This window comes from Balaenoptera ricei, chromosome 2 (assembly GCF_028023285.1).
Source record: "Balaenoptera ricei isolate mBalRic1 chromosome 2, mBalRic1.hap2, whole genome shotgun sequence".
In the NCBI taxonomy this organism is placed as follows: Eukaryota; Metazoa; Chordata; class Mammalia; order Artiodactyla; family Balaenopteridae; genus Balaenoptera; species Balaenoptera ricei.
The window spans coordinates 153,693,655-153,719,265 of record NC_082640.1 but is presented as its reverse complement, the minus strand read 5'-3'; the positions used below and the strand labels follow the sequence as shown (position 1 = coordinate 153,719,265).

At 36.2% G+C, this 25,611-nt stretch overlaps 1 protein-coding gene across 6 annotated transcripts in view; it reads right to left on the bottom strand.

Annotated features, from left to right (window-relative positions):
- PALS1 (protein associated with LIN7 1, MAGUK p55 family member) overlaps positions 1–25,611 on the bottom strand; it is a 102,792-nt gene that overhangs the window by 24,259 nt on the left and 52,922 nt on the right. For all 6 annotated transcript variants that reach the window (XM_059914471.1, XM_059914472.1, XM_059914473.1 and 3 more), the window contains 4 exons: positions 11,513–11,590; positions 10,795–10,941; positions 9,444–9,605; positions 7,527–7,604 (listed from right to left, as the gene is read on the bottom strand). In XM_059914471.1, coding sequence (XP_059770454.1) covers positions 7,527–7,604; positions 9,444–9,605; positions 10,795–10,941; positions 11,513–11,590 — 465 coding nt within the window. The remainder of the gene's footprint in view (positions 1–7,526; positions 7,605–9,443; positions 9,606–10,794; positions 10,942–11,512; positions 11,591–25,611) is intronic.

Genomic DNA, 25,611 nt, shown 5'->3' with positions numbered 1-25,611 from the left:
TCAGACTACTTGTCAGCCTGATTGATGATTTTATCAAATCACTTTCTGAAATCAATACCCAACATGTTGTTTTCAAACTGTTTTGCTCAGAACACCTGCTAGGATGTTTATTAAAAAACTGACTTCTTAACCACGTCTCAAACTTTCAGACTCTGTATTTTAATTAGGTTCCTTGGATAATTGTCACATACATGCTGTTTAAGATGTACCCTAAAATCTCAGGGAACTACTACCCTGAGGGAAACTAAATAGACCAGTGAGGACGCTGTACCTAAGTCTATGACCTTTGCCAGAGGCCAAACAAAATCACCCAGAGATGCTTTTCTCCCTACTCTGCTTAGGTTTTACCTCTTGACTATTCAGATTTAGTTGGTTTGGAATGAGGCCCCTCTTTGTGCAGGCTGGGAAGAGGAGTAAAATTGAGAGCAAAGTTTATTTCATATCAGGGAAATTAACCATTTGACTCAGTAAAAGTCTGAGTATTGACTTGACATGTACTATGTGACTTCTATCTATATATAGGCATACCTTGTTTTATTGTGTTTCACTTTACTGCATTTTGCAGATACAGTGTGACTCACTTTACTGCAGTGGTCTGGAACAGAACCTGCAATATCTCTGAAGTATGCCTGTATTCCACTGCAATTTTGATCAGCTCTAGAAGTTATCTCTAGCAATCTTTCCTCTTCAGCTCTGTTAGTGGCTAATTTATTTCCTTGCCCAGTGTGACTCACTTTATTGCAGTGGTGTGGAACAGAACCTGCAGTATCTCTGAAGTATGCCTGTATTCCACTGCAATTCTTATCAGCTCTAGAAGTTATCTCCAGCAATCTTTCCTCTTCAGCTCTGTTAGTGGCTAATTTATTTCCTTTCCCATACAAAAGAAAACAGAGTCCTTTTTAAATGAAGGAGAGATGCCGACCCCTATAGGAAAGCTCCAGGGTTTAACAATGCTGTAGTATCAGTATGATGTATCTGACCAAAACAATGTTTGATTTCTAATCCAAACAAAATCATCTGTTTAAATTTTAAATTACAGGGCTGTTTAGACACAATTATCTTCCAGTCCAACATTTTTCTCCTTGCCCCTTTTTTTAAGCACATGTAAGCTATTCACATTTGAAGTCCTAATGATGGGAACACGGTAAAGGAATAATAATTCATTAATTTATTTACATCTTTCCTAAGGGATTCAATGCTCAAAAATAACTTTTCCTTGTAATTTTTATTTCTGTATTTCTTATTATACTAGATTTATCTCTAACTTTTAAAATTACTTATGGAAGAGAAAATAGTGAAAGTGTGTCTTATTTTGTCTTTGGCCTAAACTTTACCGTAAGGCAGATTATAAAACTAAGGGCAGCATCAAGAAAAGCCTTTGCAGTGTCAAGCAACAGTTTTCAAATTCCTTCTCCTCATCCTGAGATTCCTCCTCTCCGATGCCCATTCAAGAAGGAATATCTTTATTATTTGTTCTCTTCCATTTTTAACAGGAGAAATTTGGGATATCTGTGGGGCATCCAGTTAATGGTTAGTAGTAGTAGGCAGACAAAAATACGAGCCTTAGGGTAACAGCAAACTTAATAGAGCAACTGCCCTAACCTGAAAGGGAATGTCCATCTAATATACTGTACACTGAAATTTTCAATATTTTTTCATCTTCTGATAAAATATTTATAAAAATTTTATTGCATTATAAAATTCCAGATCTTCTTCCAAATGAGAAAAAATTAAGATGAAAATTATATTATACATTTTATACCTCTAAGAGAAAAGTAAGTATACTGGATGGCAGTGGTTCTCTACCTTTCCTTTCAACCCAGTTATCTTCATAGGCTATGAACAATCCTTAACTTATCATTGTTTAAAATCTGTAGAATTTTTTGCAAACAAATAAAGTACATATAAACAGACTGCTCCCCTGACCTGATTTCCCCACAATAAATACAACTATGGCCCAGATCTCTCCTTAGAATTCCAAAATGATATATTCTATTCTATGCATTCGATATCTCTACCTGAATGCCTCTCAGGTATCTCAAATCTATAAAATAAACCTTTGGATTTTTCTCCCCAAACCAGTTTTTCCTCCACATTTCCTGTTAGTAAGCACCACCACTATCCACCCAGTTGTTCGAGCATCCTTGCTTCTTCCCTATCCTTTACTCTCCACATTCATTACAAGGTCCTGCCATTTCTACTTCAGAACATAGCCTGATTCATATTCTCCACTGCCACTGCTATCATCGAAATTTAAAAGTCAACATCATACTTTATAATGGCTTCAGCAACAGTTTCCTAAATCTCCTTGCTTCCATTATTGGCTCTACTAATCCAATTTCCACCCAGCAGCCAGATGTGTTTTGTTTTTAAATACAAATCAGACCATGTTACTGTATTTGAAATGCAAACTCCCTGCCATGGCCAAGAAGACTTACTTGACCTGGCCCTATCTACCTCTCAAGCCTCATCTCTTAGAATTCCCTCCCCACCTTTCTACTCCCCTACTTTGCTCCATTCCTACAGGCTTTCCAAACACAAAGTTCTTTAGAAATTATACCTGAAAGCCCTTCTGGTAATTAACAGGCCTGGCTTCATCTCATTCTACAGGTCTCAGCTTCATGTTGCCTCCTCCAGGAGGCCTTTCCTGCCAACCTTATATAATCAATCCACCTCCTTTTATTCTCAGTGTTCATATTCTATTGATTTCCATCTTATCACTTACTGCAAACTATAATTAATGTCATGTTCATTATTATAAAGCTAGCACTTATTAGCACAGTGCCCTAGTACACAAAAGGGATCAAGTAGATATTCATTGTGAGGAAAAAAATTATTTGGGGCCCATAATATTTCAATTATTAATACCACTGGCCTAGTGGTTAATTCTATGGTTTGTATCCCTGAACTGTGATTTTAGTATCCTCCTAAGTCTTTAAATTCCCCTAAAACTACATCTTTCTCCCATACTCCCAGCCCAGACCCCCAAAATCAAGAGACTTCAGTCATGCTCCCAGCATTATTAGAGTTATCAAGTCTCCTACAGACAGAAGAGATCCTACCTCAATTTCAAATACTAAAGTCTCATAATATGCTTTTATTGTACTCATAATCCAGACTCACTATCATATCATATAGCTACTAACAGGTTAATTCACCCATAGTTACAATTTTCTATCATGGTATTGTAATTATTTTCTTTGGACTGATAATAAACAGTAATACAGAGACCTTCTAACATTTAGTAGCTTTGTGGGACAGTACCTGTTATATTACACAGCAGTTAAGAGCAAAAGTTCTGGAATAGGCATGGATTCTAGTCCTGGCTCAGTCACTCACCAATAGTGGGCTTGGGCAATTAACTTGACCTTTCTAATTCTAGTTGCAATGCTTGTTAAATGGGAATAATAAAGATAGCTATACTTAAAAGGGATACTATAAGGATTAAATGAGATAACACATGTAAAACAATTAGTATTGTGCCTGGCACAAAGTAAGTAATCATAATAACAGCTAACACTTACTGGACAACCAATAATCTCTGAATCTTCTAGTGCATAGTCCATCACTAATAACTAGTGTGATCCCCTACATTTCAATTTACTCCTGTTTATATTTGGGCATTAGACGAGACGAAAAAAGTGCCTTCGGCTCAAATATTCTATTTCCTCCCTTCAATATTATTTCAATTATATTGTGAAATAATCTAAAGTTTTACACACTTCTCTGGGAACTCCAACTTTTCTTTTAGTCAATGCGGGAAGAAGGTAACTGCAGTTTAAACAATGCATATGTTTCCTCGGACAAATGTGCCAGTAACCTAGGAAGCTAAACTACAAAGGTGTCAAGACTTTTGTCCACTGCAATCAATGGATCAACCCCTGGCCGCTATGTGTGATACAAAAGAAACTTACCAAATAAGGGAGTACTTCTCCTGACACAGCTTAGTCTTGCCATTTGTAATGTTATAATTCAGCAAGTGATTATGATGGAGTTTCAGATAACACCTATTTTGTTATCTTAAATGCATGTTTCTTTCTAACATCACAAAACATACATCAGAAAGATAACCTTTTGTTGCTCTTACTAGATCCTGACCTGTACCATAATTATGCTTAATAAATTGGTTCTAATTAAACTCTAATATGAAAAAAGATATATGCACCCCAGTGTTCATAGCAGCACTATTTACAATAGCCAGGTCATGGAAGCAACCTAAATGTCCATCAACAGATGAATGGATAAAGAAGATGTGGTATATATACAATGGAATACTACTCAGCCATAAAAAAGAATGAAATAATGCCATTTGCAGCAACATGGATGGACCTAGAGATTATCATACTAAGTGAAGTCAGAAAGAGAAAGACAAGTGCCATATGGTATCACTTATATGTGAAATCTAAAATATGATACAAATGAACTTATTTACAAAACAGAAACAGACCCACAGAGGTAGAAAACAAACTTACGGTTACCAAAACAGAAAGGGGGTGGGGGAGGGATAAATTAGGAGTTTGGGATTAGCAGATACAAACTACTATATATAAAATAGTTAAACAACAAGGTCTTACTGAATAGCACAGGGAAAGATAATCAATATCCTGTAATAAACCATAATGAAAAACAATATGAAAAAGGATAGATATCTGAATCACTTTGCTGTACACCAGAAACTAACATAACATTGTAAATCAACTATACTTCAATTTTAAAAAATGGTTATTTCTTAAAATCACTAATCCCATATAAAATTATTCTGCATATGCCAAATAAAATTATGATATACTATCACTGTTTTCCTTGCGGAAATCTTCAATGCGAGCATTAATAATAGTAGTTCATTTCAAACCTGTTTAAGTTTGATAAAAACTTTACAAGAGATGTTGCAATTGAGAGTTCTTCTCAATGAAAGGAGGAAATGAAGGGGAAAAAAATATTGCACACCATTTCTATTTTGAAAACACCTCTACCCATCAAATGCTGTATTCTAAAAGGGATAAGCCTAGCATCTTTTCTTTTCCTTTCTCTCCCTTTCTTGTTAAAGTCATATAAGTAAGCAAATATTCCAACCTTCTTCTGTTGTGTCTCCTCACACTGCATAGCTACTTTTGAAGTTCAGGGCTTGTTCATAGGAGAGATATGTGGAAAAGAATAGTGCACTGAGAATAAGGCTGTTGAAATCCAAAGACAAACTATTTCCTCATTTCTCTTCCTACAAAGAACTTTAAACAGAAGGAAGGTTGCAAATGCAACATTGACTTCCATATGTTCCAATAAAGGGAAAAGATGGAACAATAGCCAAAATATAAAGCATAACTGTGATGAAATATTAAGAAAAAAATTAAACTGTGTTCCCTTTCAAATTGTTATGCTTGTACAAAAATTAAGAATAGTAACAGATGCAATACATCAGGCTACCATGTTAATCCAGCACACTGAAGTCTACGACTTTTTAACAGCTTTATTGAGATATAATTCATATGTTATACAAGTCACCCATGTGTACAGTTGGGTGGTTTTTAGTAAGTTTAGAGTCGTGCAACCACAAACAATTTTAGAACATTTTTATCAAAGCCCTACTGACTGGGAATCACTCTTATTCCCTCCTAAATCCCCACCCTTTCACCTAAGTAACTACTAATTTACTTTCTGTCTCTATGGACTTACCCATTCTGGACATTTTATATAAATGAACCCAATACACGGCCTTTTGTGAATGGCTTCTTTCACTTAGCATAACTTTTTCAAGGTTCATCCATGTTGTAGCATATATCAGTACTTTATTCCTTTTAACTGCCAAATAATATCCCATTCTATGGATATACCATATTTTGTTTTCCATTCATCAGCTGGCAAACACCTGAGTTGTTTCTGCCTTCTGGCTGCTATGAAAAATGCTGTTTTGAACATTCACGTACAAGTTTTTGAAAAGAGGTATGTCTTCAGTTCTCTTAGGATCTATACCTAGGAGTGGAATTGCTGGATCATATGGTAATGAAGTCTTTATGGTAATGAATTTTTTACTATAGCTAGAGTATTTAACATAAAGAGCAATATACATTCTAAATTAAGAGTTGTGCATACTTTGTAAAAAGCACTTTTTCCCACTACACTAAGCATATTTAAGTTAAATAAACCCACCTATTCTGACAGAAAAAGACAAAGTTGAACATTATAAGTCATAAAAATTCTGAAAAAGAAGTATTTTCTATTTTTTTTACTTTTCAGAGTTCACTAACTTTGAAATATTAATATGTCATATTTATTTAAATAAAATCTACTGAATTTACCTGTTTTTACTTGAGTGCAAGAAATATTTAGAGTGACATTTCTGATGCTCAAATGATAAACATCGCTGTGCATGTTTTTGTTTGAGGTTTTCAATTCCTTGGTATTAATGAGCTGAAAACTTATATCCACACAAAAACCTCCACAGGGGTGTTTGTTCATAACTACCAAAACTTGGAGGCAACCAAAATGTCCTTCAGTAGGTGTGTGGGTAAACTGTTGTATATCCAGACAATGGAATATTATTCAGTGCTAAGAAGAAAAGAGCTATCAAGCTATGAAAAGACATGGAGGACTTAAATGCTTACCCCTAGTGAAAAAAAGCCAATTTGAAAAGACTACATACTGTAAGATTCCAACTATATGACATTCTGGAAAAGGTAAACCATCGCAGTCAAGACAGTGTGGTTGCCATGGGTTGGGGGGAGGAAGTGATGAATCAGCAGAGCATAGAGGATTTTTAGGGCAGTGAAACTATTCTGTACGTTACGATGGTAGATATATGTAATTATACATTTGTCAAAACTCATAGGATGTACAACACCGAAATTGAATCCTAAAGTAAACTATGAACTTCGGGTAATAATGAAACCATCAATTCACCAATGTAACAGATACACCACTCTGGTGTAGCATGTTGATAGCAGGGGAGATTGTGCATGTGTGAGAGTGGGAATTACGTGGGAACTCTGTACTTTCTGCTCAATTTTGCTATGAACCTAAAACTACTCTTTTTTTTAATTTTTTTTTTTCTGGCTGCATTGGGTCTTTGTTGCTGCACGCAGCCTTTCTCTAGTTGTGGCAAGTGGGGGCTACTCTTCGTTGTAGTGCACGGGCTTCTCATTGCAGTGGCTTCTCTTCTTGCGAAGCACGGGCTCTAGGCGTGTGGGCTTCAGTAGTTGCAGCACACGGGGTCAGCAGTTGCAGCAGGCGGGCCCTAGAGCGTGTGGGCTTTAGTAGTTGTGGTGCGAAGGCTCAGTAGTTGTGGCTCGCGGGCTCTAGAGTTCAGGCTCAGTAGTTGTGGCACACGGGCTTAATTGCTCCGTGGCATGTGGGATCTTCCCAGACCAGGGATTGAACCCGTGTCTCCTGCATTGGCAGGCAGATTCTTAACCACTGTGCCACCAGGGAAGTCCCCTAAAAATACTCTTAAAAAATCAAGTTTGTTAATTAAGAAAAAAAGTAAACAGTAGCCATCAGAAAATAAATAATGAACATTAAAAAAAATCACTTACTACTGTTTCCTTAGCAGGAGGAGGCTTGATCTGTTGACTGGGAATCAGAACAAATGTCAAAGTACCATGCATATCAGACTGTAACAGAAAAAGTACATTATTTTAAAAAGCTGTATTTATGAAAATCATTCCATGATCTTATGATCAATAGTCCCTAAACTGGACTATTCTGGAACCCCAAGGAGACTTAAAAAAAAAAATTGGAAAAGATGAATCCCATTTTATCAGGAAGCACAAATTATGCCTTTCACGGACTCCATTATAGAGCTACCCAGGAATATGACATTCTGCAATTTTGGTCCTCTCGTCCACTGGGAAAAGCCACTTAGCCCATAAGTCTTGGGTTTTTGTCTTCCATTAAGTTTAAGTTTAGGAAGATTCCACAGTAAAGGACTGGAAGATACTGCAGCACTTCTGGGTTATCTACTCTGACATACATCGATTTTAATACAGTAGAATTTAAAATAGTAATTTTACTAGAATTAGAAAAGCGATGCAAGTACACAAATATTCTTACTTCCCAGATGCTTTGTCTCTGTCATTCAATTTTATAACTGTATAGAGTCTTACTGCTAGGTTCTCTATTATTTTCCAGTACAGTCGGCCCTCCGTATTCATGGGGTCCATATCTGTGAATTCAACCAACCGTGGATGGAAAAAAATTCCAGAAAGTTCCAAAATGCAAAACTTGATTTTGCCACCTGCAAACAGCTATTTACTTAGCATTTACATTGTATTAGGTATTATAAATAATCTAGAGATTATTTAAAGTATACTGGGGGATGTACGTAGTTTATATGCAAAAACTATGCCACTTTATGTAAGGGACTTGAGCATCCATGGATTTTGGTATCCATGGGGGCCCTGGAACCAATCCCCCATGGATACCAAGGGACAACTGTACACCACTGCCCGCCTTGCTCAGCTACCTCCAGCCTAGACAGTAATCACACTTCTGGTCCTGAGATAGCAGGGAGCAGTACTCAATCTAGAGACAGCAGCCAGTAAAACAAGGGCTAAGAACAATGACCACTGGCACTTTGTGCTATCAAAGCAATGAATGGGACTGGGTGACAATAAGGATGTGAGCATGTTTTCTAGATTCTTCAGTAGATGTCAGCAGATAGGAGAGATTCTAATGTAACAACTCATATTAAGTAAATAAGAATATAAATCTGATTGATAGGGTATATAAGAAGTGATCATAAATTGCCCTCAAAAGTTGGCTCTAAATGGCCTCCTGATTATACCACCACTGTCTAACAGAACTTTCTATGATGACAGAATTCTGATCAGTGGACTGGAATTGCAGAATGTCATATTCCTATATCTACACCTTCAGATGATAGCCATTAGTAACATACTGCTTCTTGAGCATCTGAAATGCAGCTAGTAAGAATGAGGAACTGAATTTTAAGTTTTACTTAATTTAAATAGAAATAACTAGCACATGTAGCTAATGGTTATTATACTGAACAATGTAGATCTATACCACTGTTATTATCTAATATTGTTAAGGAAACAACAATCAATTGTAGGTAATGAAAAACCAAAATGAACATAAAAATCATGAGGGTGTGAACTTTGTTTTGTTACTGTTTCCCTAGCAGCTAGCACACAGTAGGCATTTAATACATATATTTTTGAATGAGTTATTATTAGTGATTTCAAAGGCGAATAAAATATACCTGGTAGTAATAAAGAAAAAAAATCAGTAGCACCTCCCCCCCCACAAGAATAAAATTCTACTAATAAATATTGTGGAAACAATTATATCATGGGAAAATTATGCTAGAAATTGTATAGAGATCTTAACAGTTATTTTTAAAATGCTCTTTAAATATTTTATTCTGAAGTCCAATAACAAAGGATGCTTTTGAGAGTCTATCAATTATTCTTCTACCTGGGGCAACTTACCAACAAGTCAAAAACCTCATTGACATCTTTCCCCCGAATTTCAATGCCATTGATCTCCAAAACTTCATCCCCTTCATGTAAGAGACCACTTTTTTCTGCAGCACCTCCTTTTACTATCCGACTAATGATGACAGAATCCATTTCATTACGAACTGTAGCACCCTTAAAAAAATTCAATAGCCAATATTTAAATAAAAATGCAATTTTTTTGTTCAACATTTCCTCATTTTTTAATTTTTATTTTTCTATTCAACAATTCTAGCTTTCAGTTATCTTGAGAAAAAATTTATTTACACAGCTAGAGTAATCATGGCAATTAGGTTTGAAAGCTGATCATTTCCCCCACATTTTTTGCTTCAGAAGCATTCCATTCGTTAAAATTCTAAAATCAGACTTTTGAAGCATACAACAGCATAAAAATGCACTTGCTCAAAAACAATGTGAAAGCCTAGAATCAAATTTGTTCTCTATATGCTGGATGCTATTCAAATGGTTATATTATATTTAGGTATAATTAGTGAACATGACTTGTAACTAAGTCTTTTTAAATTCAAAATATCATTAAGAGATGGATACTAATCTGGTTAATTATCAAAATGTTAAATATTACAGCTGCAACCAATTCACATTAAAATGTATTAAACATTAATACTTATTACACAAATTGGAAGTACAACTGAAATATATACACTCAAAAACTGGAAATATGAAATACAGAATAAAGCTTGAAAGTAGACAGTTTGTAACACTTTTCTCCTGAACTTTTATTTTAAAATTTTGTCATAACGTTCCCAATTTCTTTTTGTCTGGTGGGGAAACACCTAGTTACATAAAATGCCCTTTAATAAAATACAGTCCCTATTTCATGTACCACTGTGCAAGACAATTTGAGAACTCAGGATTCAAAAACATTTCTCTGAAAATAAAGAAAATTAAGTCAATGATAGCAGACTAACAGAAAAACGTTCTACATATAAAAACTACAAAATATTAACATTAAACAATGCATACTTCTAAGTATATGTGAAGTATGTAAGTAATTACATTGAATGAAAAGATCAGACTTCCAATGTTTTTATAAAAAGCTGGCAGACTAATGAAGCAGATTACTTGTCCCTTCTTTGTTCAACAATTACTTCACAAGCTATTATTTTCATCAAATTATGGGTGAGAAAAGATGAACAAATTTTTTCTCAGATGAATAAGGACTATGAGGAAGAACATAAAAGAATTCCAAAAAATTAGCCTCCAAAGAGAAAAACTACCAGAAATGTAAAGGGTCTTCAACTATCTGCCATACAGAAGACCCCTGTGTAGAAAGGATCATATATCAGACATGTGGGACACTTACCAATGGAATATCTCGAGCCTTTTCTATACGAACTATTTTTACAGTTTCTCCTCCATATTGGCCAATGCTTTCATAAACTCTCTCATCTGTAATGGGCTCCAGCTGCATTTCCTGCTCAGCAACCTTATCATGGGCCAGTAAAAGTGCCTGTTTCAAGGAAACCCATAGCATTTAAAGTAACAGCATGATTTATTTCTGTAGAGAGATTTTAAACTAATCATGTACATAGATAGTATCCTGATCATTAAACCTTTAAAAGAAGTGCTGTAATTAATTATATATTCAGATCTCTTTCCAAACTTTCCAAATGAAGTACAGATGCAACCCTGTATCTTTTACAGCTAATAATAACTAAAGATTTGTTAGGTATAATAGGGAATACTCTGGGATGAGTTATGAAAGTCTAAAATGCTTATTAAACTTCATAAAAAACAAAATTACCTCAAGGGTCCAACATCATAGATAATTAAAATTTATGGAAAAATATGACCAAAAAAGGGAGGGATTTGTAAAGAATAGGAAGTTGTTTCAAAGATAATGTGGTTAACTTTAACTACAAAAATATATAATCCAACAATAATTATTCTGTAGTGGGAGTTGTAAGCAATCAAAACAGGCTACATTAATATTTGAGGTCTCTTTTAGCCCAAGAGACTCTGATTCAAAGTGATTTTGGATGCTGGAAAACCACATATATGATGCTCTCTCCATTTTCTACCTGAATATGTGGAGCATTCAGCAAAGCAGTTAATTCTTGTCCTTCCTTCTGGTGGATTGCCTTCAAAACAGTTTGTACCTAAGAAACAAAGAATATTCTTCCTAGGTTATAGAAAATATCACCAGCATTTATAAAGATTCTTTTTTTTAAAAAAAGGTACGATTTAAAATTGTAAAAACTGGAAAACGGGTTCAAGATGGCAGAGTAGAAGGATGTGCGCCCGCTCCCTCTTCCGAGAGCACCAGGATCACAACTAACTGCTGAACAATCATTGACAGGAAGACACTGGAACTCACCAAAAAAGATACCCCACATCCAAAGACAAAGGAGAAGCCACAATGAGAGGGCAGGAGGGGCGCAATCACAATAAAATCAAATCCCAAAACTGCTAGGTGGGTGACTCACAAACTGGAGAACACTTATACCACACAAGTCCATCCACAAGAGTAAAGGTTCTGAGCCCCACGTCAGGCTTCCCAACCTGGGGGTACGGCAAAGGGAGGAGGAATTCCTACAGAATCAGACGTTGAAGGCTAGTGGGATTTGACTGCAGGACTTCAACAGGACTGGGGGAAAGAGAGACTCCACTCTTGGAGGGCACACACAAAGTACTGTGCCCATTGGGACCCAGGGGAAGGAGCAGTGACCCCATAAGAGACTGAACCAGACCTACCTGATAGTGTTGGAGGGTCTCCTGCAGAGGCGGGGGGTGGCTGTGGCTCACTGTGAGGACAAGGACACTGGCAGCAGAAGTTCTGGGAAGTACTCCTTGGCGTGAGCCCTCCCAGAGTCCGCCATTAGCCTGACCAAAGAGCCAGGTAGGCTCCAGTGCTGGGTCGCCTCAGGCCAAACAACCAACAGGGAGGGAACCCAGCCCCACCCATCAGCAGACAAGCAGATTAAAATTTTACTGAGCTCTGCACACCAGAGCAACACCCAGCTCTACCCACCACCAGTCCCTCCCATCAGGAAACTTGCACAAGCCTCTTAGATAGCCTCATCCACCAGAGGGCAGACAGCAGAAGCAAGAAGAACTACAATCCTACAATTTTGTTCCTGTGGAACAAAAACCACATTCACAGAAAGACAAGATGAAAAGGCAGAGGGCTATGTACCAGATGAAGGAACAAGATAAAACCCCAGAAAAACGACTAAATGAAGTGGAGATAGGCAAACTTCTGGAAAAAGAATTCAGAATAATGATAGTGAATATGATCCAGGACCTCAGAAGAAGAATGGAGGCAAAGATCTAAAAGATGCAAGAAATGTTTAACAAAGACCTAGAAGAACTAAAGAACAAACAGAGATGAACAATACAATAAGTGAAATGAAAAATACGCTAGAAGAAATCAATAGCAGAATAACTGAGGCAGAAGAACGGACAAATGACCTGGAAGACAGAATGGTGGAATTCACTGCTGCAGAACAGACTAAAGAAAAAAGAATGAAAAGAAATGAAGACAGCCTAAGAGACCTCTGGGACAACATTAAACGCAATAACATTCGCATTATAGGGGTCCCAGAAGGAGAAGAGAGAGAGAAAGGACCCGAAAAAATATTTGAAGAGATTATAGTCGAAAACTTCCCTAACATGGGAAAGGAAATAGCCACTCTCCGGAAGCACAGAGAGTCCCAGGCAGGATAAACCCAAGGAGAAACATGCCGAGACACACAGTAATCAAATTGACAAAAATTAAAGACAAAGAAAAATTATTGAAAGCAACAAGGGAAAAACGACAAGTAACATACAAGGGAACTCCCATAAGGTTAACAGCTGATTTCTCACCAGAAACTCTGCAAGCCAGAACGGAGTAGGATGATATATTTAAAGTGATGAAAGGGAAGAACCTACAACGAAGATTACTCTACCCAGCAAGGATCTCATTCAGATTTGATGGAGAAATCAAAAGTTTTACAGACAAGCAAAAGCTAAGAGAATTCAGCACCACCCAACCAGCTCTACAACAAATGCTAAAGGAACTTCTCTAAGTGGGAAACACAAGAGAAGAAAAGGACCTACAAAAACAAACCCATAACAATTAAGACAATGGTAATAGGAACATACATATTCATAATTACCTTAAATGTGAACGGATTAAATGCTCCAACCAAAAGACACAGGCTTGCTGAATGGATACCAAAATAAGACCCATCTATATGCTGTCTACAAGAGACCCACTTCAGACCTAGGGACACATATGGACTGAAAGTGAGGGGATGGAAAAAGATATTCCACGCAAATGGAAATCAAAAGAAAGCTGGAGTAGCAATACTCATATCAGATAAAATAGACTTTAAAATAAAGAATGTTACAAGAGACAAGGAAGGACACTACATAATGATCAAGAGATCAATCCAAGAAGAAGATATAACAATTATAAATATATATGCATCCAACATAGGAGCACCTCAATACATAAGGCAACTGCTAACAGCTATAAAAGAGGAAATAGACAGTAACACAATAATAGTGGGGGACGTTAACACCTCACTTACACCAATGGATAGATCATCCAAATAGAAAATTAATAAGGAAACACAAGCTTTAAATGACACAATAGACCAGATAGATTTCATTGACATTTATAGGACATTCCATCCAAAAACAGCAGATTACACTTTCTTCTCAACTGCACACAGAACATTCTCCAGGATAGATCACATCTTGGGTCACAAATCAAGCCTCAGTAAATTTAAGAAAACTGAAATCATATCAAGCATCTTTTCTGACCACAATGCTTTGAGATTAGAAATCAATTACAGGGAAAAAACCATAAAAAAAACACAAACACGTAGAGGCTAAACAATACGTTAGTAAATAACCAAGAGATCACTGAAGAAATCAAAGAGGAAATCAAAAAATACCTAGAGACAAATGACAACAAAAACATGATGAACCAAAACCTATGGGATGCAGCAAAAGCAGTTCTAAGAGGGAAGTTTATAGCAATACAATCCCACCTCAAGAAAAAGAAAAATCTAAAGTAAACAATCTAACCTTACACCTACAGGAACTAGAGAAAGAAGAACAAACAAAACCCAAAGTTAGTAGAAGGAAAGAAGTCATAAAGATCACAGCAGAAATAAATGAAATAGAAACAAAGAAAATAATAGCAAGATCAATAAAACTAAAAGCTGGTTCTTTGAGAAGATAAACAAAATTGATAAACCATTAGCCACACTCATCAAGAAAAAGAGGGAGAGGACTCAAATCAATAAAATTAGAAATGAAAAAGGAGAAGTTACAACAGACACCGCAGAAATACAAAGCATCCTAAGAGACTACTACAAGCAACTCTATGCCAATAAAATGGACAACCTGGAAGAAATGGACAAACTTTTAGAAAGGTATAACCTTCCAAGACTGAACCAGGAAGAAATAGAAAATACGAACAGACCAATCACAAGTAATGAAATTGAAACTGTGATTAAAAATCTTCTAACAAACAAAAGTCCAGGACCAGATGGCTTCACAGGTGAATTCTGTTAAACATTTAGAGAAGAGCTAACACCCATCCTTCTCAAACTCTCCCAAAAAATGCAGAGGAAGGAACACTTCCAAACTCATTCTATGAGGCCACCATCACCCTGATACCAAAACCAAAGATACTACAAAAAAAGAAAATCACAGACCAATATCACTGATGAATATAGATGCAAAAATCCTCAGAAAAATACTAGCAAACAGAATGCAACAACACATTAAAAGGATCATACACCATGATCAAGTGGGATTTATCCCAGGGATGCAAGGATTCTTCAATATACACAAATCAATCAATGTGATACACCATATTAACAAATTGAAGAAGAAAAACTATATGGTCATCTCAACAGATGCAGAAAAAGCTTTTGACAAAATTCAACACCCATTTATGATACAAACTCTCCAGAAAGTGTCCATAGAGGGAACCTACTTCAACATAATAAAGGCCATATACAACAAACCCGCAGCAAACATCATTCTCAATGGTGAAAACTGAAAGCATTTCCTCTAAGATCAGGAACAAGACAAGGATGTCCACTCTCGCCACTATTATTCAGCATAGTTTTGGAAGTCCCAGCCACGGCAATCAGAGAAGAAAAAGAAATAAAAGGAATACAAATTGGAAAAGAAGAAGTAAAACTGTCACTGTTTGCAGATGACATGATACTATATATAGAGAATCCTAAAGATGCCACCAGAAAACTTCTACAGCTAATCAATGAATTTGGTAAAGTTGCAGGATACAAAATTAATGCACAGAAATCTCTTGCATTCCTATACACGAATGATGAAAAATCTGAAAGAGAAATCAAGGAAACACTCCCATTTACCATTGCAACAAAAAGAATAAAATACCTAGGAATAAACCTACCTAGGGAGACAAAAGACCTGTATGCAGAAAACTATAAGACACTGCTGAAAGAAATTAAAGATGATACAAACAGATGGAGAGATATGCCATGTTCTTGGAAGAATCAATACTGTGAAAATGACTATACTACCCAAAGCAATCTACAGATTCAATGCAATCCCTATCAAATTACCAATGGCATTTTTTTACAGAACTAGAACAAAAAAATCCTAAAATTTGTATGGATACACAAAAGACCCCGAATAGCCAAAGCTGTTTGAGGGAAAAAAACGGAGCTGGAGGAATCAGACTCTTTGACTTCAGACTATACTACAAAGCTACAGTAATCAAGACAATATGGTACTGGCACAAAAACAGCAATACAGATCAATGCACCAGGATAGAAAGCCTAGAGATAAACTCACGCACCTATGGTCAACTAATCTATGACAAAGGAGGCAAGGATATACAGTGGAGAAAAGACAGTCTCTTCAATAAGTGGTGCTGGGAAAACTGGACAGCTACAGGTAAAAAAATGAAATTAGAACACTCCCTAACACCATACACAAAAAGAAACTCAAAATGGATTAGAGACCTAATTGTAAGACTGGACCCTAAAAAAACTCTTAGAGGAAAACAAAGGAAGAACACTCTTTGACATAAATCACAGCAAGATTTTTGACCCACCTCCTAGAGTAATGGAAATAAAAACAAAAATAAACAAATGGGACCTAATGAAACTTCAAAGCTTTTGCACAGCAAAGGAAACTACAAACAAGATGAAAAGACAACCCTCAGAATGGGAGAAAATATTTGCAAACCAATCAACAGACAAAGGATTAATCTCCAAAATATATAAATAGCTCATGCAGCTCAATATTAAAAAAACAACCCAATCCAAAAATGGGCAGAAGAGCTAAATAGACATTTCTCCAAAGAAGACATACAGATGGCCAAGAGGCACATGAAAAGCTGCTCAACATCACTAATTATTAGAGAAATGCAAATCAAAACTACAACGAGGTATCAGTTCACACCAGTTAGAATGGGCATCATCAGAACATCTACTAACAACAAATGCTGGAGAGGGTGTGGATAAAAGGGAACCCTCCTGCACTGTTGGTGGGAATGTAAATTGATAAAGCCACTAAGGAGAACAGTATGGAGGTTCCTTAAAAAACTAAAAATAGAACTACCATATGACCCAGCAATCCCCTACTGGGCATATACCCAGAGAAAACCATAATTCAAAAAGACACATGCATCCCAATGTTCACTGCAGCAGTATTTACAATAGCCAGGTCATGGAAGCAACCTAAATGCCCATCGACAGATGAATGGATAAAGAAGATGTGGTACATATATACAATGGATTACTCAGCCATAAAAAGGAACAAAATATGGTCATTTTTAGAGACGTGGATGGATCTAGAGACTGTCATACAGAGTGAAGTCAGAAAGAGAAAAACAAATATCGTATATAAACGCATATACGTGGAACCTAGAAAAATGGTACAGATGAACCAGTTTGCAGGGCAGAAATTGAGACACAAATGTAGAGAACAAACATATGGACACCAAGGGGGGAAAGTGGTGGTGGGGGGGGTGTGATGAATTGGGAGATTGGGATTGACATATATACACTAATATGTATAAAATGGATAACTAGTAAGAACCTGCTGTTTAAAAAAATAAATAAAATAAAAATTCAAAAAAAATTGTAAAAACTACTTGTAAGAAAGAAAAGCACTAAAGAGAATTATAACTTTAAAAAAGTATTTTTTTCTCACAGAGTTTTCAATCTTGTTACCTGATGGACAATAGCATTTTTATTTATGCCTATGAATGAGGTACTTCCTTCTTGAAAATTTCTGCAAACATACTATATAAAAGAGACTAATAATGATTATATAAGGGAAGAACTGTTCTAACAGTTATGTTGCTATTTTCTAGTGTTTTAATCATATGTTTATGTAACTACATTTTAAATCAGAGATGACATTTTAAAGAGTTACAGACTAACAGATAAATTTATATGAGAGTAATGAAACAACCACCATACTACAGTGAATCACATTAAAGAATTTCCCCAAGCCAAGCAATTCTTGCACTCCTAGGATAAACTCCACATGAGTATGAAGAATTTTTTTTAGTCTTTGTTTCCTCACCTGTAAATTGGCACCTACAATGTAAGGTTCTTAAAAGATTGAGATAATCCACATAAACTGCTTAGCACACTACCTAGCACATAGTAAATTATTACCTTAATATATTTCTAGATGTGAGTTACTCACACTTTAAGATTTCTATATTAATGTCCATAAATTGGATTAGAGACTTGGTGAGCATAGTCATATACACTGGTTTACAGAACTACTGTTTTGAGTATCTATACTAATTCTAGCACAATGAGTTGGGAAATAGTCAACATTTATACATGAAAACAGTTTATTTAACATAAGACTTATATGTTCCTTAATGTTTTGATAGAGCTTGTAAAATTATCTGGGCCTGGTAGTTTATTTTAGGGGTGGATTTCCAACTTTCAATTTTATCTATAGTTACTACTTTTTTTGGTTATCTTTTCTTAAGTCACTTTTGGCAATTTACATTTTCTTACAAAAACCACCCACTTGACAGCACTTTCACATTTAGTGACATAAAGCTGCAATTATAATTTTTTACTCTCCTGTGTTTGCATCTATGCTTTTTTCTTTCCTAATGTTATTAGTATTTTTTCTTCATCTAACTTGTCAAAGGTTTCTCTATTTTCTTGTACTTGTCAAAAAACCAGCTTTTGATGTTAAATCTATTGTTCTTTCCATTTAAATAATTTAATTCTTTTTTTCTGCTTTAGTTTATTTCCCTTTTCAATTTCTAATCACTTGAGCTGTATGTTCCATCGAATTATTTTCCATCTTTTTTTCTACCATAAATATTTAAAGGTACAAATTTGCTCTGTGGACTAGTTTTCCTCAAAGATTATACTATATATGCTTTCATTATTAATACCTCTGATTTTCTTCCTTTCTCTACTTCCTAACTCGAGTACCAAAAAGCACTTTGCAGCAATGCAGATTAACAAAGCCAAAATTATCATCATCAATGAAAACATATAGAAGTAAATTAATAAATAGTATAATTTTTTAATAAAACTAACTCATGATTGGGACTGCCCTGGTGGCGCAGCAGTTAAGAATCTGCCTGCCGGTGTGGGGGACACGGGTTTGATCCCTGGTCTGGGAAGATCCCACATGCCGTGAAGCAACTAAGCCTGTGCACCACAACTACTGAGCTTGCACTCTAGAGTCTGTGAGCCACAACTGCTGAGCCCAGTGCTAAAACTACTGAAACTCGCGCGCCTAAAGCCCATGCTCCACAACAAGAGAAGCCACCTCAGTGAGAAGTCCGCGCACCACAACAAAGAGTAGCCCCCTCTTGCCACATCTAGAGAAAGCCTGTGCACAGCAGCAAAGACCCAACGCAGTCAAAAATAAATTAATTAATTAATTTTTTAAAAAGTAACTCATGATTAGAACAGGAATCTAGTAATTCTCTAATACCTCTTATGGTTATTTTAAGTAATTTTTAAAGTAATTCCCCTATCAAACCTAAGAGATGATAATTTTGGGGTTAACTAATTTGACCACAAGTAGATCATAGCAATGATAGCATCAAAATTAGCCTGTCCTCTGGTTTTGGTACCTAGAAAAACATGTTTCTAAATGTAGAGTTCTATATGTATAAACAGGGGGGCATAGCAATTATTATCTTTTGCAAGAATTTGATTAAAGTCTTACTAATGGTCAAGTGCAGTAATCCAAAACTGAATAATTAAATGCTGATTTTTAAAATAGGGTGTTTTTCTTTTTTAAATATATCAAATCCCAGTTAATTTAAAATGAAATTTATAGTCCCTAAGAAAGTGATCCTGAGGGAGAAAGAAAATTTTGGATTAGAAATGCACCAAGGGTGAACAAAATGTACAAAGTCAACTCAATAATTTTGTATATAGACACTTTTTTCCTATCTTTACCTTTTTATTTATTTACTTATTTTGGCTGCACTGCACGGCTTGTAGGGTCTTAGTTCCCCGACCAGGGATTGAACCTGGGGCCATGGCAGTGAAAGTGCCAAGTCCTAACCACTGGACTGCAGGGGAATTCCCTATTTTTACTTTTAAATCAGTTCCTAGCACCTCTGAGATAGTCTTTCTAAAGAAATTTCAACTCCTATTAAGTGTTTATTTCCTTCCCCTATTAATCCAGTTGTTGCCTATTTTAGTGTCAACATACAACATGAGGTACTTCTACAAAGGCCTAAGGAATTAAAAGGCTATTCTTACATCATACTGGCTCCTTTCCATTAGGCTATAAAAATGCTCTAATCTCTTATCTTTTAAAAAAAAAAGTTCTCTCTTGATCTTGTACTCTTCTCTAGCTAAAATACCTTCTCTATTTTCCTTCAGAGCATTTTAAACTAATTTTTTTAAATTACAGAAATGGTATATGTTAAATGTGAAAAATCAGAAAATAGATAATCCAAAAGAAGGAAATAAAACTCACCATAATCCCCAAACCTAGGGAGAATCATTTGGTATATATCCTCCTATATTCTTATACTTGTTTTTACCAAAATATTCACCAAGAGATATATATCTGACAGGAGGACTTGTAACTAGAATACATTAAGAACTCTTACAACTCAATAAAATTTACAATATGATTTTTTAAATGGGGAAAAAGATCAAAATATTTTCCAAAAGAAGTTAGGGAAACAGCTTATGAAAAAATGCTCAACATATGGAAATGCAAACTAAAACAAGATACTGTTACACATCTGCTAGAATAATAAAATGGAAACAACCTAAATATCCACCAATAGGAGAGTGGTTAAACAAATTGTAGGATATGCATACAATGGAATACTACTCAACAAGAAGTTCAAGCTACTGATACATGCAACACACTGATGAATTTGAAAAACATTATACTAAACAAAACAAGTCAGATATAAAAGACTACATATTATTTTATTCCACTTATATGAAATTTCCAGAAAAGGCAAATCTGTAAAAACAAAAAACAGATCACTGGCTGCCTAGGGCCTGGGGAGTGGGAAGTGGTTACTGTCTGCAAAGGAAATTAAGGGAGCTTTATGGATTCACGGATGTTTCTATAACTAGATTGTGGTGGTAGATTACACAGGTGTATACATGTGCCAAAAATATTGAACTATATAATGAAGCATACCAATTTTAAGTGTATGTAAATTATATCTCAGTAAAGTTGGTTATCAAAAACAGTACACCCATAACCTCAAAACTATGAGAAAATCTTTGTGTATATCTGTTACTTCTTACTTTTACCAGAATGAGATCATGCTAGTCATACTGTTTTATAACAATGTAACTATTTCAATTTGATACTAATTATTTTTTTTAATTAATTAATTAATTTGGTTTTTTTTTGCTGCGTTGGGTCTTCATTGCTGCACGCGGGTTTTCTCTAGTTGCAGTGAGCGGGGGCTACTCTTCGTTGCGGTGGCTTCTCTTGTTGCAGAGCACAGGCTCCAGGTGCGCGGTCTCCAGCAGTTGTGGCACACGGGCTCCAGAGCACAGGCTCAGTAGTTGTGGCACACGGGCTCAGTTGCTCCGTGGCATGTGGATCCCCGACCAGGGCTTGAACCCATGTCCCCTGCATTGGCAGGCAGGTTCCCAACTACTGCACCACCAGGGAAATCCCCCTGATACTAATTATTAAAAGACTTTATTTTTCTGATACTAATTATTAAAAGACTTTATTTTTCTATGTCCTTAAATATCCTTTTAAACTTTAAAATACAAATATAACCATTCTAGCTCTTGCTGGCTCTGTCACTTAAAGGATCGAGTCCAAGCTCCTTATAAGATTATCCTTAGCACATCTGATTCCTGCCTCTTTTCCAGCTCTATCTCCTGGCATTCCTCATGCCTTAACTTTTCCTGGTCCAGCCATAAACTGCTTGTTGCTCCCTACATACACTATGCTGTCTCCCCAGGATGACTGTGATTATGCTAGCTGTCCCATCTACCTAAACTGCCTTAGTCAACTTGCCTAGATAACAAGTACTCATCTTATAAGTCTAAGTACATTTGATTTAAAATTGTTGATGTGACTGTATCCCCAATAGATTGAGCTCGTTGAAGATGGAACTGTATCTTATTCAGCTTTGTATCTGGCTATTGGCAGAATGCCTGGCAAACAGCACTCAATGTTTGATGAATTCAGTACAAAGAAGAGCAGGCAGGAAGTCACCCTTGATGCCTCCTTTACCTTTATTCTCCACATGGGGACAATCTGTTCTATTAATTTTCTTTTTTTAAATTTATTTCTTTTATTTTATTTATTTTTGGCTGTATTGGGTCTTCGTTGCTGCGTGTGGGCTTTCTCTAGCTCCGGCGTGCAGGAGCTACTCTTCGTTGTGGTGCGCGGGCTCTAGGCGCACAGGCTTCAGTAGTTGTGGCTCACGGGCTCTAGAGTGCAGGCTCAGTAGTTGTGGCGCGTGGGCTTAGCTGCTCCGCGGCTTCTGTGATCTTCCCAGACCAGGGCTCAAACCCGTGTCTCCTGCATTGGCAGGCAGATTCTTAACCACTGCACCACCAGGGAAGCCCTAATTTTCTACTTAAATATTTCTTCACTTCATGTTCAATGGCTATTCAAAATCTTACATCTGGACAATTACACTAGCCTCCGTACTCTAAGCTGGACTCCATTCTTGATCTCACACATCTCCCACAATGTTATCAGAATAATACTTTAAACTGGAAGCCTGTTTATATCAAACTCTTGTTTAAAATCCTTCGGTAGCTCTGCAATCACTTATAAATTTCTTGCTTTAAACTCTCCTTTAGTGGCTTTTGTGTATTAAATTTGAGAAACACATCAACATCTAAACAAGAAAATTACCTATATATCCACCACCCAGAGATAGCCTTGTTAATAATTTATTATTTCTCTCAATATTTCTTTACCTGCATTTTCAAATAGGATTATCTGTGTGTATACACATTTTATCTATACTTTAATAGGTCTCATGTTGACTACCAAATGAATCAAGGTTTTAGTTTTTCAAAGTAACTAATTAAACCTATTCACATTTTCCCTGTTCCCCTACAACATTATATTTCATTACTTTTTCTTGTTTTACTGCACTAGCTAGTACCTCCAGAAAAATGTTGAATACTAGTGGTGAGAGTCTTTTATTACTCCAGGCTTAAAAAGCAACATGTTGGGGACTTCCCTGGTGGCGCAGTGGTTAAGAATCTGCCTGCCAATGCAGGGGACACGTGTTCGAGCCCTGGTCTGGGAAGATCCCACATGCCGTGGAGCAACTAAGCCCGTGCACCACAACTACTGAGCCTGTGCTCTAGAGCCCACGAGCCACAACTACTGAGCCCGCGTGCAACAACTACTGAAGCCTGCGTGCCTAGAGCCTGTGCTCCACAACAAGAGAAGCCACCGCAATGAGAAGCCCGTGCACCGCAATGAAGAGCAGCCCCTGCTCACAGCCACTAGAGAAAGCCTGCGCACAGCAACAAAGACCCAACGCAGCCAAAAAAAAAAAAAAAAAAAAAAAAAAGCAACATGTTGGGTGTTTCATCATTAGGTAAGATGCTCCCTATTAGTTTCTGATATTGTTCTTTATCAAGTTAACAAAATGTACCTGGTTTTCTAAGAATTCTCATTATCAAGGAAAAGGTATTAAATTTTTTTCAGATGTCTTTTCTGCATCAAGTTGATCATATGGTTTTCTCCTTTCATCTATTCATGTAATTTAATTATTTAAAAATGTTTACCAATGTGGATCCATCATAAGAAAATTTAAACTTATTAATATGGCTTATCTGGCCTTTAGGATCTGGACTCTTATCTTGAAAATCATATCCTACTCCTTACTCATTGTTCAATAAATATGCCAGGCTTTCTCAGTCACTACTATCTTTGTACCCTTTGCCAGTGCAAAGGCTTTTCCTCTTTCTTGGGCTTTCAGGTAAATTCCCAACTGTCCTTCAAGACTTAGCATATTAAATTTTCTGTTTCTTCCTTCCTCCCAAATCTCCTCCTCTGCCATGTCTGCCTCTCCCCCACCCTTACTGAAGCAGGCACATCTCATTACGCTCTTGGTACCTTTTTCATACTGCCATCATAGTACTTCTCATTAGATTGTGAGTGTTAACTCATTTTTCTTCCACAGTGAGAGTCTAACTCAATTCTCACTGGTTGATGGGCATCTGGGTTCTTTCCAGCTTCTAATGATTATCTGGCTGCTATGAACGTTTATGCTTAAGCCTTTGTGTGGATATGTTTTCATTTCTCTCAGGTACATACCCAGACATAAAGATGTTGGGTCACAAATATAGGTACTTTAGCTTTAGCAGACATTTCCAAACACTTTCCAAAGTGGCAGTACCAATTTATACTCCACCAATCACATTATCAGAGTTTCAGTTCCTCCATAAGTTTATTAATATTTAACATAGCCAGTCTTTTAAAAAATTTTTTAGTCGTTTTGGTGTCTATGCAGTAGTCTCTCATTTTGTTTTAATTTGCATTTCTCTATTAGCTAATGATGCTGAACTTTTCATACTTACTGGCTGTTGGGGTTTCCTCTTTTTGTGAAGTGTCTGTCCAAGTCCTTTGCCCATTAAAAAAAAACTTAGTCTCTTTCTTGTTAATTTGCGACAGTTCTTTTGGATGCAAGTTTTTGTTATATATATATATACTTATACACGTATATACCTCAATATCTCAAAATCAAATAATCAAATACCATTTTCTAGTCTGTTGGCTTGCATTTTTACTGGATAAGCAAAAGTTCATTTAACGAAACCCAGGTTCTCAACCTTTTCTTGATAAAAGCACTTTAATGATCAAAAAACTTGTTTTACATTTATTAATGAGTATCCTAGATTGTCAAAGATATAATCTAGATCTTAGTCTCTGAAGTTTTCAGAAGCTGTATTATCTATTATATGATATTTAATGTTTAACTGATATTTTATGCCATAAAAAAAAAGAACACTTCCTAATGTGTTAAGACATTCTTTCATCAAATTCCTTGAGTTTTTTTTACTTACTTGGATTAAATTTCCATTTAAAAATCATATACTAACTGAAACATCAGGTAATTTCTTCCTTTAAATACTGTATATGAAAAAAGCTGGAATTACGAATGCTAAAAAGCAAAAAATTAGGCAATGGGCATATGAGTAGCCTAGTTAGTCTCATCCCAGTCACAAAACCTCACCTGGCCTCAATATTCAGAAACATAAAACAGAAGGGTTGAATAAGGTGATTGTTAAGCTTTTCCAGCTGTAAAATAAAAGCAATGAGTCCATTTAACCCTCAGAATTTTGTTATCAGATTTAACACTCTTCTTTGATGAGTTCCAAGTACATCCTTTTCTCACGTGTTATGCACTGTCAAGTCAGGGCTGCCACACAGTTGTGCATGCACAACTCCAGGGGAAATCATTCACTTTGTAGCACAACCGTATGTTGTTGCCCCAACTAGGTTAGTCATTTTGCACTCATTTTAAGACCAGTCTCAGCCCCAAGTCACTAATCACCTACTATCCCACCACCACCAAAGCAATACAATTCTCAAGTATTACTGAAGGCTGTGAAAGCAAACTTTGAGAAAATCTCCTTGATATGGAATCAATACTTTTACAATTGTGAACCATGTACATGTTAACTATGCTAAATCTAATATTCAAAAT